Genomic DNA, 18,452 nt, shown 5'->3' with positions numbered 1-18,452 from the left:
GCCTCGTTGACGATGTGGGTGAGTATGTACGGGGTTGTTCAGTATGCCGAGGAGTCGTGAACAAGCATATTAGTATTCTTCCTCTGTCTCGGTTTTTCCAATAAACCATTGTCGGGTGCATTCCAGTTCATATATCCAGCTATGGACATCTGCGAGACACTGATTGCTGATTCCTTCTGGACGAAGTCCTCTCTGCCACCTTGAAAACTTTTCTGTGTAGCATGAGTCGGTTCAGAGGCTCCGCTGTGTTAGCATTGGGATATGATGCTATGATGTGTCGGTAACGTGTTCTTTGTCATCGTTGAAGCCCGGCCCTCGATGGTTTAACTGAGACATAAGACTGAGCTTGAGGAACGTGGCTCGGATGTTCAGCTCGACAGGTCCTTCCACAATGAATATCACTGCTGACTATGCATCTTCAAGGTTCTGTCACAGGCCGTCGACCTCACCCTTGGCTTTGTCGTGCCGACCGGACGCGATGACGCGCGTGGTGTGACTGGCGGTGCGATGCACCGGGGAAGTGGGAGAGGAAGGAAGGAAGCGTGACGGTGGTCGATATGAGGCGCGAGAAAAGAGAGTGAGGGCAACGGCCTAGTGCGAGAATAGCTGCGAGGCAACTCGAGTGCTTGGGCATAGTCGGCGGTGCGATGAGGGAGGTTGAGGCAAGGGGAGCGGGTTTGGTTCTTAGACTTACCATGCTTCTGACGTATTGGAGGATGTGCTGAAAGTCCGGGTCGGCACGAGCCCGCGATATGGTCTCCATGGCTTCGTGTGCGGCCGATACCGTCACGGCGACTGGCGTTTGTAGAGGAGGGCTGTAGGTAGAGATGGATCCGCCGCGCCGCTTGTGCTTGCGATGCCGGTGCGATGCTTGCGATGAGGGAAGCGAATAGGCGGAGTGTTGACTCGGGGACTTCTTTGTGGTGCGGTGGATTAGAGGATAAGGGATAGGTAAGGGCAGAGGCGAAGGAGCAAGCTTGGAGGAGTGAAGGGGGCGAGGTGAATGGAGGAGAGGAGAGGTGAACGAGTAGACGGTGAATAAAATGGGCTGGTGATAGAGAAAGGGGGAGGTGAATTGCTGGTGCTCCTTCGTGCCGGGCGAGGTTATTAGAGCTGTTCGCCACCGGGCAAACACTGACAGGCAGGGGCAAATATTTATCAAAGGCAGCAGCGCCCCGACCCGGATATATCTCCTATGTGGACTTGCCATATTCTTTAAACCCTCGATGATTTGTACCGCAAAATGAACATCACAGTTCCCGGCACAGTATGGCCAACAGCCGCTGTGGGCAGCAGAGGGATCAGGCATTAATATTTGGAGCGTTAATCAGAACGGCTACGCTTCGTAGACGTGGCAAGGGAGACAGAGATATCATAGACTAAGCTGGCAATCTAATATCATTGTGTTGTTAATATACCTCTGGTTGTGAATGTATATTGTGTGATTATTAAGCCCTCTCAACCTTGCGTATGAACTCGCCCATAGCTTATTGATCCCGCTCGGCGGCCTGTTTTGCCAGGGAAAGCTTGATCATCCAGGGCTCAAGCAACAAGCGTATCAGAGTGGGGTTCAGAAGGGACGTGGAACCTGGCCACTAAGAAGACTGCCCAGCCGGCCCCTACCTTTCGTGCCAAACAATGGTCGGTTGCCAGCCACGTACCGAACCAAAACGATGCGCCAGCTGGATCAGAACGCAGAGAGCCCATGGTTCAGCCGCATGTGATGCCCTTTCATCGTCCCCTTTTCTTGCGGGCCCAGCCAGCTTCTCATACTGTCTCGCCTGCTTGACGTGGAGCCTACTCTAAGTCGCATGGCGCATCACGGGGAATGGAGCGGAGTCAACAGACAGGTAGATCGGCAGCATGCACTTTGGCAGCTGCGAGTGAGAACTAACCACTGCACATATTAATATGTGGCTAGATATTCAATGTCGGCACGGCGCCAGCATGCAAGATAGATGAGCCAGCCAACAGCGTCTCTGGGATATACCTCCCCCCATATACATCGAACAGCATAATTCTACGTTCCTTTCGGGTACTAGGTGCTGCAATGACCACATATGACCTCAATGCAACCACATGTACCTTGCGTCGGCAAGTCACCGCCTAGATCCGTGATTGATATATTAGATTCCCGATGCAGGCCAGAACAAGACTCGACCGAGGTCCAGCAGAGTAGAAATTCTTCAATGTTTCTCCCCGAACACGAATTTGCCTTCCTAGGGACGAACGAGAGAGAAGTCATAGGGGAGGCAAAGACCGGCGAGAACCTGTCTCCAGAGAAGGAAGCATAACTTCGGTCGTTCATCGTGGCCACTTGATAACGTTTCATAGTAAATAAACTGGCCAAGTGCCCTGTCCCAGATAAATGAAGCATAGTATCCGAGGCCAAGAGCGACGAAGACCTATGCAGTTATGGGAGTTAAGACTAAGAGGCGACAAGGCATGCGCGAAGGGCTGAATTTGCAACTTCATGCCCCTCAACGATACTTGGCTAGATTGATTACATGCTATAAGAATATAAAACTGCTAAGGGGGGCGAGACGGGGGGTAAAAAAAAGAGCCGCATCGCTTGCGGGAGCTAGCTACCATAGTCCCCATCCTGCCCACGATGGCTCTCTGCTGTAATATGGTAGGCTGCCTCACTAACGTCTACGCTAGGGCCCGAATTCGCCCATGCGTACGCGCGGTTTATCATCCACGATGACAGACTTCTCGCAGGCAGCTAGCCGAGTCCATCATCCTGCTCAACCAAAGCTAAACAGAGACGGAGGTGAAAAGAAGGCTAGCTTTTCAGGAACCGGAACGCGGGCTCTGGCCCTATACACAGGTCATAGCGCCCCTCCCACGCCCTTAAGGCCATGTCAGAACCAAGGAGATGGGCTGAGGACCTTCACATACCACTCAAGATACTGGGTGATGTCATCATCAGAATCCTAATGTTTCCCATCAACACGCTGTACGTGCTTGCGGAAGTTGTCTGCTCTGGGCCGGAGCTTACGCCTGTCGCCATAGGCTTCAGGGGAGCACATAAACATAGTATCATTATTTGAGCGATCCCAGTGAACGCTCTTCTTATGTCTCTCAAGATCATTCCTAGAAGTGAAGCCTTCCTCGCGCGTGTACCCCTGAGTGTCCTACTGGAAGGTGTGGGTATGGTTGAGTTCATCCTTTCTGAGCACAGTGAGCGGGGCATTTTCCAACCTGGACGTGTGGTTTGCCTTTGCCCCTTGTCGATCAGCTTCGTCAAGCCTGTCAATGGAGGCTGGAACCGCAGGGTCTAAGATGTAATCTTCAGTGCTGAGAAAACTAGCGCTGGTGAGAGAATTAGACGACCTGGAACAGACATGGTCATCGAGAGTATAAGTGAGGCTGGGAGGAGTCTCCTTGTCAGGATATAGGGCCCATATAAGTTTGGTTGTTACTGTATCCGACAGCTTGTTTTGACTAAGGCTCTATTTGACCTTTGCGTTATCAATCGTCCTTCGAAAAGCAGTCGGGCCTGTTGATAAGATCTTCCCCAGCGGATTTTAGAGCTCATGTACTGGTGGTGGAGGGCCTAATGCCTTACGACAGCTTTCGTACTATACAAGGTCGCCCGGTGTCCTGATCCCCGTTCCGAGAGTATTATGACCTCGTTTGACCTAGTATTGAGCAAGAGCCCAAACCGCCCAGCGCCAACCGATTCTTTTCTTCAATGACGAGTCTGCGAGAGACCGTCAGCCACAACAGCCAAAGATACAGCTATCAATGCATAACGGCATCAAAACCCACCGCAGAAGAACGTAACCTAATTACTGAATTTTTATGGTGGCAGCTAGAGTTGGGGTCTATGCTGGAGGAGAGAAATAACCGGATTCTGACGCTGGGCTGCAAGATTGCCACCTTGGGATCCTGGCGTATCTGGGGCCTAGACACGCATCGATTCTGGGCGCCGGCTAAGTGCGATATGGAGCTGGAGTCTAAGGTCTCTCGCATAAAGAAATACTAAATCCGTACTAACTGGAATGCGTTGAACAACCTTTCATGATCCAGCTAGGTATCAGTCTTCTCCCACAGCCTGCAGGCAGGCAGAAGGACTAAAAAAAGGCCCTTGTGTCAGGATTAGGATATAATGCTATGATGTGTTGAAGCCCGGCTTTCAATGGGATAACTGCGCCAGAAGATAGCGCGATGCAGTGATGAGACTAGGTATACCAGGGTCATGATTCGGGTCTATGTAGGAGAGCTAATTGGCATAAGAACAGGAGCTAGGGGTCCGCCTGTTAACCATGTCCGAGTCGAAGGCGGACGCTAAATTCTCTACCACTATTTTCCTTCATTATTAAGAACCCGGTCCATCTTCCAAACTTCAGCCAGGAAAAGAGAAAGCCTGTTCCTGTGTTCACAGGCGAACAGCTATATCAACCACAAATGTGATGGGCTGATTCAGCTGGCATTGGTCCGACGACCTCGGCGGCGGGAAGGAGGCCGAGCGGCTCTAGTAGAGGTAGCAGAGGGTCGACGCTTGGGCAGCTTGGCTGCGGACTGACGGTTGTCAGGTGCGTTGGTGGCAATCGGCTGATGAAAGCCCGTCTCAGGTCGCGTACGAGGAATAGCCGACTTCTGTGCGACTAGATCAGCAGCCGTGTACGGAGAGACAGTTGCCAGAGGTGAAGACACGCGAGGGGCGTGAGCGTGGGTGTATCGCGAGGGACCTCCATCCTCATCGGTGTCCAGGGTGATAGGGTTAGCGGCAGACCCGAAGTCGAGGCTTGAATGAGAGGCAGAGATGCTATCTAGACCTTCCACAAAGCCCTGGGCTCGCTGAGTGTCAACACTCAATGGTTGGGGTGCGGGTGCGCGTTGGAACGCGGTAGCTGGTTGAGACATAGTCGCTGGCTGGGACGTACCCACTGAAGCAGGAGCTTGGGTGGTGTACTGCGGCTGAGCAAGGTTGGTAGTGATGGGGAGAGGAACTCTGGTCGACATCGCCAGCCTCAGCCGATACTGATAGACGACGTTCTCCTCGGCGCGCTTGTCCTTGATATACTTCTTGGCGTTCTCGATGGTCGTCATGTCATTGAGGATGAAACCGACTCTCCACTGAAAGAGGTTCTCATCTTTGCCATTTTCAACTTTAAAGATGGCCTCCCACGCGATCACATCCGAAAGAGTCCCCTTGGCTTGCGCCAACAGGCCACCTGGATCAGGTCAGTAAGTCGTCAACACTGTCATACACACGGAGCACTTACGAATGACAACGGAGCGAAGTTCGTCTTTGTAGTCAAAGTCCAAGCCAATGTCCTTGACCAAATGATCGGCCATCACCTCCGGGGCAATCAAGTTGGGATCGAGGAACTTCATGGCGTCACTTCTCAGGCGTCGAGAGAGAATCATCATCAGCTTGGCCTCGAGGTCGGCACAGAACTTGAGGGTCCATGTCTTCTTGGCGGAATCAGCTTCGAGGTAGGTGAGGAGTTTCTCGCCGGCTATCATCTGCAGGTGGCGTTGGTCAAGTCTGGGATCACCCAAGAGCAGGAACAGCTTACCAGGGGGCTATTCTGCGCACAATGTTGGCACATGGCGAAAATGAGGCCGCGCCAGGATAACGCGGAGCGGTGTATCCGTGAGCGGGGCCGCAAGGGGGGGAGAGTAACCAAGGATTCGGAGCCGCCTTGGATCAGCCCACGAGGGGAGCGCTGATGGAAAGATTCGCAAGCCGGGAGGGTGAGATCGCAGCGTTCAAGTTTTAAGCCCAAGGAAAAAGTTCAGTTTAAGGCGTCTCGACGGGTCGACCTATAAAGGGGGAAATGGATCGATTGTGAGATCGTTCGCGCGAGGGGTAGCTCGAAGAAGACTGCTGTTCTATTCGCCACGTCCAACAGCTCGCAAAACTCTCAAGGACCCTTCGAATGCATCGTTGATCGACAAGACGCTAGAGAAAAAAATCGCCTACTGTTCAAAGGATCGCTGACAATTTACTAATAAATTACACACTCTACGTCCGTGCGTTAATCCCCTGTCAAAATTATCAGGTGGGTGACGCCTCGCCCTCTGAATGGTCAAGCACAGCTCCTATTATGAGGCGCTCAGTGGTTGATAAAACTGGGTCTTTAGGCCCTGATCAGGAACGGGGACAAGCTGGCGCATAGAATTAGCTTGACCAGCCTTTGGTATCACTGTTTCACTTCCTCACGGGATAAACCATTTTAAATCACGATTTCGCGTATGATCTTTATCCCATTGACCTTATAGAGCAAGTCCGCACCGTGCGGAAAATCGTGGCGAGAAGGAGACTTGTCATTATGTGCACATATGCTTATCTCCCCAGTGCCCACAAGCCTCGATCTCGTACCTCGCCCCACATGACCCCGGTCATGACGACAATACAAGCAGGGTACGGAAAGTTAGTTCAATGAAGCAATTTCGGCCAAAACACCATACAAATTATTGTGAAGTTATCAATGAATTCCCCGCCAGTTCTAGAAGAGATACATGTTGTCAGCGCCTATGATGACAGTAGCTTTATCAAAGAAGATCACAGTCGCCGTATACATCCAAATGACCCGACCCGGATAGCTGTTTTTCCGGCCGAAACAGACCGCGACACCAAATTCGAGCCTTTCCCCATAGAAACACGCAGCTTTCGCATCAACACACTACCCCCAACGCCGCTGCGCCTATTCCAACTTTTTCTTCCTATTTCCCTTGTTGAAAAATGGGTTCAATACACCAAGGTCTGGGTCACGTGGCTCAAAGAAAACGGCGTTGTTGATAGCTGGAAGCACCCAATGAAGAGAACGGCAAGTCTGAGAAAATGGGAAGGAACCTCAGTTGCAGAAGTATATGTATGGCTTGGAATACTAATTTATATAGGTATATATAAGGAAAGAACGATTAAGAGCCACTGGAGTACCCCCCAGCCGGGTGTTCAACGCCCTGAGCACTTAATCATCAAGTTCATGCCGTATCGGAAGTTTCAGCTCATCCACCGGCACCTTCGTCCCTTCGACCACAGCAAGATCGATGAGACCGCACCTCTTCCGAAGGTATTCCAAGCTGCTGATGAGTGTTCTAATCATATACAAGCCGTGCCCGCAGAGATCTTCGTTCCGGGCTCTCATTTAGCTGTAGATGAGTGTATGATTCGCTACACAGGCCGGTCAAATGAGACAACGCTTGCCAAGGGCAAGCCGGATCCCCTAGGGTTCAAGATCTGGGTTATCGCTCAACAGGGCTTCTTTATCCGGTGGCTATGGCATATCGGGGAAGCAAAATACGGCGCCGTTGGCGTTGAACCTCCCCCACCGAAGTCATCCACACAAGGCCGGGGAGGGCGAAGAGGCGGTCGAGGCAGGGGTGCAGCCAAGGCCGCAGGGAAGAAGCCTGCTACAGAATACAAGCCTATCGCCTTGAACTCGACCCAGAGCGTCGTTGTTGCCCTAGCAAATATGCTGCCAAAAGCGACATAACACGTGTTTGTGGATAACCTCTTCTCGTCGGCAGATCTCTTCCGCAGCCTCCGCACACATGGCCACGGGGCCACAGGCACGGCTCGCCCTAACTGCGGCATCCATAAGGAGCTACAACAAGATAAGAAGGCTGATGGGGGGGGCCAAAACCAGCTACGAGTTTAACCAAGTCAAGGTGATCCTAACCCCTGACAATCAGGTACTAGCTTCAGACACTTTTTGTATGTGAAATCCCTACTAATTTATCTATGTGCCGTACTTCTAGGTCAACCAAATAGCTTGGAAAGACAACTGCCTTGTGTTATTCCTGACTACTGTGTTCACGGGCGATGAGCGAGTCGATCGAAAGAGGAAGAGGCCGTCTTCTAAGAAGTCAGAAGCCAAGCCGATACAGCGTTTTTTTTTTTGTGACGAAGCTTTCAAGGTGATAAAAATCCCGACAGTTGCTGCTGCTTACAACGACGAAATGAATCATGTTGATCGAGGTGACCAGTTGAGGCCATATTATGCGTATGATCATCCCCTCCGCCGCGGCCCTTGGCAGGCACTTTGTTGGACCTTCCTTCTTGATGTGGCCCTTATCAACAGCTATATTGCTCAACTACACGGTCCGCAGCCAAATTGAAAGAGATATGCGACTCAAAGGGAGTGGCGAGAGTGCATTTGCAACGCCTTATTCAACACATATCATGAAGAAAGTCAGTCAAGGAAGAGGTATCGCGCAGGGGACGAATCCGACCCTGAAATACAGCAAAAAGAGCACCTTCTTGTCCGCCGGAAGATGAGGTCGGATTGCTTTGCTTGTCAGGGCTTTCGGCAAGGCCAAGTGAGGTCAAAGGGCCAAAAAAGGAGGCCACTTGGGGAGGGTGACGGCAATGCGAGAAGGGGGCAGACTGATTACTGGTGTAGCGTGTGTAAGGTTCCTCTTCGTAACAACAGGAATCGCTGGTACTTCTATCATAATAGAAATTAGGCAATAAAGTAACGTACATGATAAGCGAGTGTTACAAACAAGCGAGTGTTACAAAAATCCCTCAACCTACAACACATCCGCTTCGTGGATTGATTCTTAACCGCCCAATATGTCTGAGTTTAATAATGAAGCTAATATCATCCTCGCCCTTCGCGCCATTCAAAATGACCGAAAATTATCTCTCCGACGCGCCGCAAAGATCTATAAAGTTGATCCTATGAGATTATGGCGTCGCCACAAGGGCATACAGTCTCGACACGATACTACCCCCAAATCACGGAAACTATCTGATCTAGAGGAACAGACCATAGTTCAGTTCATTCTTGACTTAGATTCGCGAGGATTTCCCCCGCGACTGCGCGGTGTGGAAGAAATGGCCAACCGACTGCTCGCCGACCGGAACGCATCACCCGTCGGCAAGCGTTGGGCTTCCAACTTCGTCAAGCGACATGATGAGCTCAAGACGCGTTTCTTTCGTAGATACGACTACCAGAGGGCCAAATGCGAAGATTCAGCTGCGATTCAAAAGTGGTTCAAGCTCGTGGAGAACACAATCGCCAAATACGGTATTGACCTAGCTAATATCTACAACTTTGACGAGGTTGGCTTTATGATGGGCGTTATTGCAAGCGGAATGGTCGTCACAGGCTCTGAAAGACGTGAAAAGCCGAAATCAGTGCAGCCTGGAAACCGGGAATGGATTACCGTCATCCAGGCGATCAATGCGGAAGGCCGAGCGATCCCGCTGTTCATCATTGGTACGGGCCAATATCACCTCGCCAACTGGTACCGGGATAGCAACCTTCCGGATGACTGGGCTATTGCAACATCTCCCAATGGCTGGACCGATAATGAGCTAGGTCTTGAATGGCTGAAGCACTTTGACCGGTGTACAGAGACGCGATCGGTTGGTCGTTATCGTCTTCTGATCCTCGATGGCCATGAAAGTCACCATTCTCTCGAGTTTGAGAAATATTGCCAGGCGAACAAGATTGTTACACTCTGTATGCCGCCTCATTCGTCTCACCTGCTTCAGCCCCTTGATGTCGGGTACTTTAGCCTACTCAAGAAGGCATACGGTCGAGAAATCGAGCATCTGATCCGATGCTCGATAACCCACGTTTCCAAGACCGAGTTCTTTGCCGCCTTTTACGCCGCATTCCAGGCCACTATGACGGAGAAAGCCATCAAGGCGGCTTTTAGAGGGGCCGGACTTGTTCCACTTGACGCAGAAAGCGTGATTTCGAAGCTTGATGTGCAGCTACGGACCCCGACGCCGGTTGAGGAGGAGGCCGGCCCCCTTACCACATGGGTTTCAAGGACGCCAAAGACGGTCCTTGAGGCCGAATCTCAGTCTAAATACCTCGATAGACGAATCAGAAGGCATAAAAGTAGCTCTCCAGAGTCGATCCTAGGAGCTCTCAAGTCACTTGCTAAGGGAACAAAGGCAATGATGCATGAGAATACCTTATTAAGGGCATAGAACCGCGACCTTCGACAGGCAAATGACCTGCTAAGTCGGCGCCGGAGGGCAAAAAGGACCCGATTACAGAAAGGAGGAGTGATGATAGTAGGAGAAGCAAGGGGAGCAATTGATCAGATTAGTGTAGATGGGCGGGTAGAGGGCGAATCGTCGAGAAGTGGTGGTCAAGGAGGGTCAGCGAGGCCGAGGGAAAGGCGCTGTGGAGGATGCGGAAAGACGGGACATAATGCAAGAACATGTCAAATAGTTGTAGCGATATCTGAAGAAGAGTATAGCGATTAGTTTTGGTTGGTTGGACGATTTGTTGTGTTTTTACGGCTATTCCTATCTTAAAGGTTGGGATTTTTGTAACACTCGCTTGTTTGTAACACTCGCTTATCATGTACGTTACCTCTTATTTGACGCATTTTAATTGGACCGACCCCGCTGTCAGTACGAGAATTGAGGCTTGTGGGCACTGAGGAGATAATGTCATTCGCCAACTCCTCCATCTTCTCATCGCAGCCGGCGGGCGAGTATACACCCTTCCAGCCAGTCAGCGAGGTTCGTGGTCTCGTCGACGGCAGTGTAAAAGTCTGCCTGGCCATCGGTGGCTGGGGCGATAATGCGGGCTTTAGCGAAGCTGTGAAAACCGACGGGTCTCGTCACAACTTTGCAAGGAACGTCGCTAGCACCTTAGACCGACTAGGTTTCGACTGCGCCGGTACGCCAAATGTATCTGACGGTGCGTACTCCGGCTAATCAAGGTAGATATTGACTGGGAATACCCCGGCGGCAACGGCGAGGACTATAAGCGCGTCCCAAACCAGAGCAAGGCATCCGAGATCGATGCTTTCCCTCGCCTCCTCCAGGAGGTCAAGGCGGCCATCGGCGATAAGGAGCTCTCGATTGCTGTCCCTGGCCTAAGGCGCGACATGATCGCTTTCACACCCCGCCAAGTTCCCAAAATCAACCAGGCCGTCGACTTTGTTAATGTGAGTGACTGACAACTATGACAGTTCGGGAACTAGTTTAACACTCCAAGGTGATGACCTACGACCTCATGAACCGCCGAGACGAGCACACCACCCACCAGACGTCAATCCAGGCAACCCTGCTGGCCATCGACCGCTACATCGATCTCGGCTTCCCCGCCTTTAAGTTAGCCGTCGGATTCCCATTCTATGCCAAGTGGTTCACAACCCAAGAGGGATATACATGCGAAGAACCGGTTGGATGCCCGGTCGAGCTTCTTGAGAACCCCGAGGACGGTAGCGACACGGGCAAGTCCGGATCTATGACTTTCGAGGAGGCCAACTTTGTGTCCCCCCCCGAGAGTCTGATGATTTCCCCTGATCAGACCTGCGGGGCTGGTACCTCGTTCAAGTGCCCTGACGGCCTTTGCTGCAGTTCGGCTGGCTACTGGTGAGTGGTGACGTGAAACTCCGGCGACGGGAGATAGCTGATGAACCGAGCAGCGGTACTACAGACGCCCACTGCACTGGCTGCCAGTCGGCCTACGGCCGTTGCGAAGGCCCTGATCTCTACAGCTCGTTCCACAAGGCGCTGGAGCAGGGTCGTACCGATGAGGACGCTGGTGCGCAGTGGTACTGGGATGCTGACGATCGCATCTTCTGGTCTTGGGACACTCCCGAGCTTATCTCTCAGGAGATTACCACCCTAGCCAAGAGCCGCGGCGTGAGGAGCATCATGGCCTGGAGCCTTGGGCTGGATGGGCATGACTGGAGACATCTGAAGGCCATGCAGGAATGGTTTGATGAGTAGTGCTGGCATAGAAGGGGGTACTGAACTTAATACGACTAGACAACTCATCGATAATTATTACCGTTTATTTCCTGCTAATATTGCAGACGCGGGGCAGAGTAGCTAGAAGAGATCGCGCACCGAAAGATAAACGCACGTAAAGGCGCAAGTAGAGCATTAATAAAAGTATTTAAGATACAGTCCTGACCTTATCTACTTAGGTGAAGTGATATAACCATATCTCTTGAAAGGAATAACTATATAACGTTGGCATTGCGATAATATTAAGTCATTATATATTAATTATAACGTGTTTGATAAGCAAGTGCAACAGACAAGCAAGTGCAACAAAAATCCCTCACCTTACATCTTTCTATTTGATCAATTGATTTACAACCACCTAATATGTCAGGCCCTAGTAATGAGGCTAGAATACTTCTAGCACTTCAAGCTATTCAAAATAACCCAAAATTAAGTCTCCGACGTGCTGCTACTATCTATAAGGTCCGTTATTGGACCTTATATCGCCGACAGCAAGGCATCCAATCTCGACGCGATACTATCCAGAAATCACGCCGGCTATCTGATCTAGAGGAACAGATCCTTATTCACTTCATTCTCGACCTAGATTCGCGAGGATTTCCCCCTCGGCTTCGTGGTGTTAAAGAAATGGCTGATCAATTGCTTGCCGACCGCGACGCGCCACCAGTCGGCACGCGTTGGGCTCATAACTTCGTTAGACGACACCCAGAGCTTAAGACGCGTTTTTTTCGGAAATACGACTACCAGAGAGCCAAGTGCGAAGATCCAACTATTATCCGTAAGTGGTTTACGCTTGTAGCGAACACAATCGCGAAGTACGGCATTCGATCAGATGATATTTGGAACTTTGATGAGACTGGCTTTCTTATGGGCATGATTGCAAGCGGAATGGTGGTTACAGGCACAGAAAGGCGTGAAAAGCCAAAATCAGTGCAACCTGGAAACCGGGAATGGATTACGGTCATTCAAGCGATCAATGCGGAAGGCTGGTCGATCCCGCCGTTTATCATCGGTGCGGGCCAGTATCACCTCGCCAACTGGTATCGAGAAAGCAACCTCCCGGGCGATTGGGCTATTGCGACGACCCAAAATGGCTGGACTGATAATGAGACCGGTCTTGAGTGGCTTAAGCACTTTGACCGGCATACAACCAAGCGGACAAATAGTCGCTATCGTCTCTTAATCCTTGATGGCCATGAAAGTCACCACTCAATCGAATTCGAGAGATATTGCCAGGACAACAAGATCATCCGGCTTTGTATGCCACCTCATTCGTCTCATCTACTCCAGCCCCTCGACGTTGTATGCTTCAGCGTGCTTAAGAGGGCTTATGGTCAAGAAATTGAGCATTTGATCAGATGCTCTATAAACCATATTTCAAAGACCGAGTTCCTCCCGGCCTTTTATAACGCATTTCAGGCCACTATGACGGAAAAAAATATCAAGGCATCCTTCAAAGGAGCCGGGATTGTTCCTCTTGACCCGGAAATTGTGGTCTCGAAGCTTGATGTGCAGCTACGGACTCCAACGCCTGCCGAGGAGGAGGCTGAACCGTCGACCCCTTGGGTTTCAAAGACCCCAAAGACCGTGCTTGAGGCCCAATCTTAGTCTGAATACCTTGAGAGACGAATTAGAAGGCATCATAGTAGCTCCCCTGAGTCAATTATCGAGGCTATGAAGTCAATTACTAAGGCACTGAAGGGAAATATGCATGAGATGGCTCTAGTGAGGGCAGAGGTCCGAGAGCTTCGACTAGCAAATGAGACATTAAGCCGGCGCCGGAGGGCAAAAAGGACCCGACTACAGAGAAGAGGGGTAATAACAGTAGAGGAAGGAAGGCAAGCAATTGATCAAATGGATGTTGATGCGCAGGTAGTGGCTGAATCGTCGAGGAGTGGTGGTCAAGGGAGGTCGGCGCGACCGGGTGTTCGGCATTGTGGTGTCTGCGGTAAGCCTGGCCATAATGCAAGGACCTGTCAGGTAGTTATTGAGACGTCTGGGGAAGAGTATAGTGAGTAGTTTTAATTAATTAGATAATTTATGGTGTTTTTATTATGATTTTTAATCTTTAGGGTAAGGAAAAGTAGCCAACTTGCTTGCATGGCCAACTTGCTTATCATGTACGTTAGTTGATAAGCGAGTTGATCAGACAAGCGAGTTGATCAGTGGACTGTGCACCTAAAAATTATAAACCTTAAATTTCTAAAAAAAACTAGTTTAAAATAGCTAACGTACATGATAAGCATGCGTCGCATGCAAGTATGCGTCGCACTTTTCTTATACCTTTAAGATAGAAATCGCAATAAAAACACCACAAACCATTTCATCAATTAAAATTACTCGCTATACTCTTCCCCAGATGTCTCAATCACTACCTGACAGGTCCTTGCATTATGACCAGGCTTGCCGCAGACACCACAATGCCGAACTCCCGGTCGCGCCGACCTCCCTTGACCACCACTCCTCGACGATTCAGCCACTACCTGCGCATCAACATCCATTTGATCAATTGCTTGCCTTCCTTCCTCCATTGTCATTACCCCTCTTTTCTGTAGTCGGGTCCTTTTTGCCCTCCGGCGCCGGCTTAGTATCTCATTTGCCTGTTCAAGTTCTTTGACCCTAGCCTCGAGTAAGGCAACCTTATGCATAACTATCTTTGTTCCCTTAGAAGAAGACCGTATAGCTTCTAGAATTGACTCTGGGGAGCTACTTTTATGCCTTTTTACTCGCCTCTCGAGGTAATCTGACCGAGATTGAGCCTCAAGCACGGTCTTTGGGGTCTTTGAGACCCAAGGGGTCGACGGTTCAGCCACCTCCTCAGGCGGCGTTGGAGTCTGTAGCTGCACATCAAGCTTCGAGACCACACTTTCCGGGTCAAGAGGAACAAGCCCGGCTCCTCTGAAGGCTGACTTGATATTTTTTTCTGTCATAGTGGCCTGAAATGCGGCGTGGAAGGCCGGAAAGAACTCGGTCTTCGAAACGTGGGTTATAGAGCATCTGATCAGAAGCTCTATTTCTCGACCATAAGCATTCTTAAGCACGCTGAAGCACCCGACGTCAAGTGGCTGAAGCAGATGAGACATATGAGGCGGCATACAAAGCCTGATGATCTTGTTCTCCTCGCAATATCTCTCGAATTCGATGGAGTGGTGACTTTCGTGGCCATCGAGGATTAGAAGACGATAGCGACTATTTGATCGCTTAGCTGTGCACCGATCAAAGTGCTTGAGCCACTCGAGACCGGTCTCGTTATCGGTCCAGCCATTTTGGGTCGTCGCAATAGCCCAATCGCCCGGGAGGTTACTTTCTCGGTACCAGTTGGCGAGGTGATATTGGCCCGCACCGATGATGAACGGCGGGATCGCTTGGCCATCCGCATTAATCGCCTGGATGGCCGTAATCCATTCTCGGTTTCCAGGCTGCACCGATTTTGGCTTTCCACGCCTTTCTGTGCCTATGACAACCATTCCGCTCTGAATCATGCCCATCATAAAGCCAGTCTCGTCAACGTTGTAGATATCATCTAATCGGATGCCGTACTTCGCGATTGTGTTCGCCACAAGCATAAACCAGTTACGGATAATGGCTGGATCTTCGCACTTGGCTCTCTGGTAGTCGTATTTCCGAAAAAAAACGCGTCTTAAGCTCTGGGTGTCGTCTAACGAAGTTATGAGCCCAACGCGTGCCGACTGGTGGCGCGTCGCGGTCGGCAAGCAATTGATCAGCCATTTCTTTAACACCACGAAGCCGAGGGGGAAATCCTCGTGAGTCTAGGTCGAGAATGAAGTGAATAATGATCTGTTCCTCAAGATCAGATAGTCGACGCGATTGGGGGATCCAATCGTGTCGCGATTGAATGCCATTCTGCCGGCGACGTAGCCTATGCTCGGAGATCCTATAGAGGTTTGCAGCGCGTCGGATGCTTAGTTTTGGGTTATTCTGAAGGGCTTGAAGAGCAAGAAGAGTTTTAGCCTCAGTATTTAGGTCTGACATATTGAATGGTTGAAGAATCAATTGATCAAATGAAAAGTTAGGTGTAGGAGGGAAAAGTGCGACGCATACTTGCATGCCACGCATGCTTATCATGTACGTTATAAGCTTAAAAAGAGTATATCTATAAATCTAACTAAAAACGCTATAAGTTTATAATTTTTCTAGATTTGTAAAAAACCTTTTTAATTTTTAAAAAATAAAAAACTAAAAAAAAACAGTATGAATAAGAAATCCTTAGACAACTTATTAATTAATTTTTTTAAAGTCTTAAGAAACAATATAGATAATTTAGAATTTTTATTAAACCTAATTCTTAATTTTTAGCTTTTAATAACGTATATGCATAGCTTGCGTGACAAACAAGCATGCGTGACAGCATACTGTATTACTAAAATCCCACTTACCCTAGACCTCTTAACTTTTTCTATAAAATAGCTAGAAACCTAAAAAGAGTATTTTTATAAACCTAATCTTGCAAGAAACCTTATAATAATTTTTTTAGATTTTTTAAAAAAGCCCTTTATAGAGAAATAATTAAATATACAATGCGAATGTACTTTTTTTATACTACCTTATAAGGAGTATTATAAGATTTTTTAAAAAAATGTTGGATCGACCCCTCATGTGGCGGCATCTGCCCCGAATTTGCATAAACCCCTAGTACACAGATATCCTAGCCTTAGTCAGATGACTAGAAAACCCCCTCTTGAGAAAAGAGGGGGCCGGGAGGAGGATGAAGCAAGAACATCATCACTTTTGGCTCCACATCGTGTTGTTTCATATCGTTCTGATCGAATATGCCGTACGCTATCCAACAAAAAATATATAAAATAATATACTATATAATAAGTCTAATATTAAACCTTTATCTATTTTAAGCTTTATCTTGAATTTTAAGAGCTTTTTTAATTTCTTTTTATAAGGTAACGTGCATGATAAGCGAGCCGGTCAGACAAGCGAACCGGTCACTTTTCTTAACCCTTAAGATATAAATCGCTGTAAAAACACAATAAACCATTTGATCAATTAAAACTAATCGCTATACTCTTCTCTAGATGTCTTAATCACTACGTGATAGGTCCTTGCATTATGTCTAGTCTTGCCGCATACTCCATAGCGCCTTTCCCTCGGTCGCGCTGACCTTCCTTGACCACCACTTCTCGACGATTCGGCCGCTACCTGCGGATCAACACCCATCTGATCAGTTGCTTCCCTTCCCTCGTCTACAGTCATCTTCCCTCCGTTCTGTAGCCGCCTTCTTTTTGCTCGGCGCCGCTTGCTAAGGACCTCATTTGACTGTCGAAGGATCTGGTTCTCAGACTTCAGTAATGCCATCTGATGCATTATTGCCTTCGTTCCTTTAGAAAATGACTTAAGAGCCTCAAGAATAGATGCTGGGGAGCTACTTTGGTGCCTTCTGATTCGTCTTTCCAGGTATTCAGACTGGGAGCTAGCCTCGAGGACGGTCTTTGGGGTCTTTGAGACCCAAGGGTCAGGGAGGCTGGCCTCCTCCTGAACCGGTGTTGGAGTCCGTAGCTGCACATCGAGCTTTGATATGACACTTTCTGGGTCTAGAGGAACAAGCCCGGCCCCTCTAAAACCACCCTTGATATTGCTTTCCGTTATAGCGGCTTGGTGGGCAGCATAAAAGGCCGGGAAGAACTCGGTCTTAGAAATGTGGGTTATAGAGCATCTGATCAAATGCTCTATTTCTCGACCATAAGCTTGCTTAAGCAGGTTAAAGTACCCGACGTCAAGAGGCTGAAGTAGATGAGACGAATGAGGCGGCATACAAAGCGTGATAATCTTGTTTTCCTCGCAATATGTCTCGAAGTCGACTGAGTGGTGGCTTTCGTGGCCATCGAGAATCAGAAGACGATACCGACCGTTCGATCGGATGCTTGTATGCCGATCAAAGTGCTTTAGCCACTCGAGACCCGTCTCATTATCGGTCCAGCCATTTTGAGTCGTGGCGATAGCCCAATCACCCGGGAGGTTGCTTTCCCGGTACCAGCTGGCGAGGTGATATTGGCCCGCAACCACGATGAACGGCTGGATCGCCCACCCTTCGGCATTGATGGCCTGGATGACTGTAGCCCATTCCTGATTTCCAGGCTGGACTGATTTCGGGTTTCCACGCCTTTCTGCGCCTATAACGACCATTCCATTTACAATCATACCCATCATAAAGCCGGTCTCATCAAAGTTATAGATATCAGCTAGGGTGATACCATATTTCGCGATTGTATTCGCTACGAGGGTGAACCAACTGCGAATAAGAGTCGGATCTTCGCATTTAGCCCTCTGATAGTCGTATTTACGAGAAAAACGCGTCTTAAGGTCTAGGTGTCGTTTGACGAAGTTAGAAGCCCAGCGCTTGCCAACGGGTGATGCGTCGCGGTCGGCAAGCAGTCGATTGGCCATTTCTTCAACACCACGCAGTCTCGGGGGAAACCCTCGCGAATCTAGGTCGAGAATAAATTGAACTATGATCTGTTTCTCTAGATCGGATAGCTTCCGCGAGTTAGGTGTAGTATCGCATCGCGCAGGGACGCCATTCTCTCGGTCGAAGAGGGTACTATAACGGACTTGATAGATCTTTGCGGCCCGTCGGAGGCTTAATTTTGGGTCATTCCGATAGGCTTGAAGCGCAAGAAGGATATTTGCCTCGTTATTTGATTGTGGCATATTGCGTGGTTGAGGAGCATCTGATCAAAGGAGAAGAGGAGAGGTTGAGGGATTTTTGACCGGTTCGCTTGTCTGA

At 49.5% G+C, this 18,452-nt stretch overlaps 3 protein-coding genes across 3 annotated transcripts; 2 read left to right on the top strand and 1 right to left on the bottom strand.

The window, feature by feature from the left end:
• Positions 1 to 4,428: 4,428 nt before the first annotated feature.
• LRP88_11563 (uncharacterized protein) lies at positions 4,429 to 5,564 on the bottom strand (the record flags this gene model as incomplete). The annotated part of the gene is made up of 3 exons (XM_083247989.1): positions 4,429 to 5,183; positions 5,235 to 5,478; positions 5,532 to 5,564. The coding sequence occupies 3 exons, from the start codon at positions 5,562 to 5,564 to the stop codon at positions 4,429 to 4,431; spliced, it is 1,032 nt and encodes a 343-aa protein (XP_083096268.1).
• Positions 5,565 to 8,800: 3,236 nt separating this feature from the next.
• Positions 8,801 to 9,910, top strand: LRP88_11562 (uncharacterized protein; the record flags this gene model as incomplete). The annotated part of the gene is made up of 1 exon (XM_083247988.1): positions 8,801 to 9,910. The coding sequence occupies one exon, from the start codon at positions 8,801 to 8,803 to the stop codon at positions 9,908 to 9,910; it is 1,110 nt and encodes a 369-aa protein (XP_083096267.1).
• A 468-nt stretch (positions 9,911 to 10,378) lies between these two features.
• On the top strand, positions 10,379 to 11,674 carry LRP88_11561 (uncharacterized protein; the record flags this gene model as incomplete). The annotated part of the gene is made up of 4 exons (XM_083247987.1): positions 10,379 to 10,613; positions 10,661 to 10,884; positions 10,935 to 11,314; positions 11,368 to 11,674. 4 exons carry the CDS (start codon positions 10,379 to 10,381, stop codon positions 11,672 to 11,674), a joined length of 1,146 nt encoding a protein of 381 aa, XP_083096266.1.
• Positions 11,675 to 18,452: the final 6,778 nt, after the last annotated feature.

This window comes from Fusarium phalaenopsidis (genome assembly GCF_050370095.1).
Source record: "Fusarium phalaenopsidis strain FUZ10S chromosome Unknown contig_32314, whole genome shotgun sequence".
NCBI lineage: Eukaryota > Fungi > Ascomycota > Sordariomycetes > Hypocreales > Nectriaceae > Fusarium > Fusarium phalaenopsidis.
The sequence above is the reverse complement of the archived record's forward strand: the minus strand, read 5'-3'. Positions and strand labels throughout refer to the sequence as shown.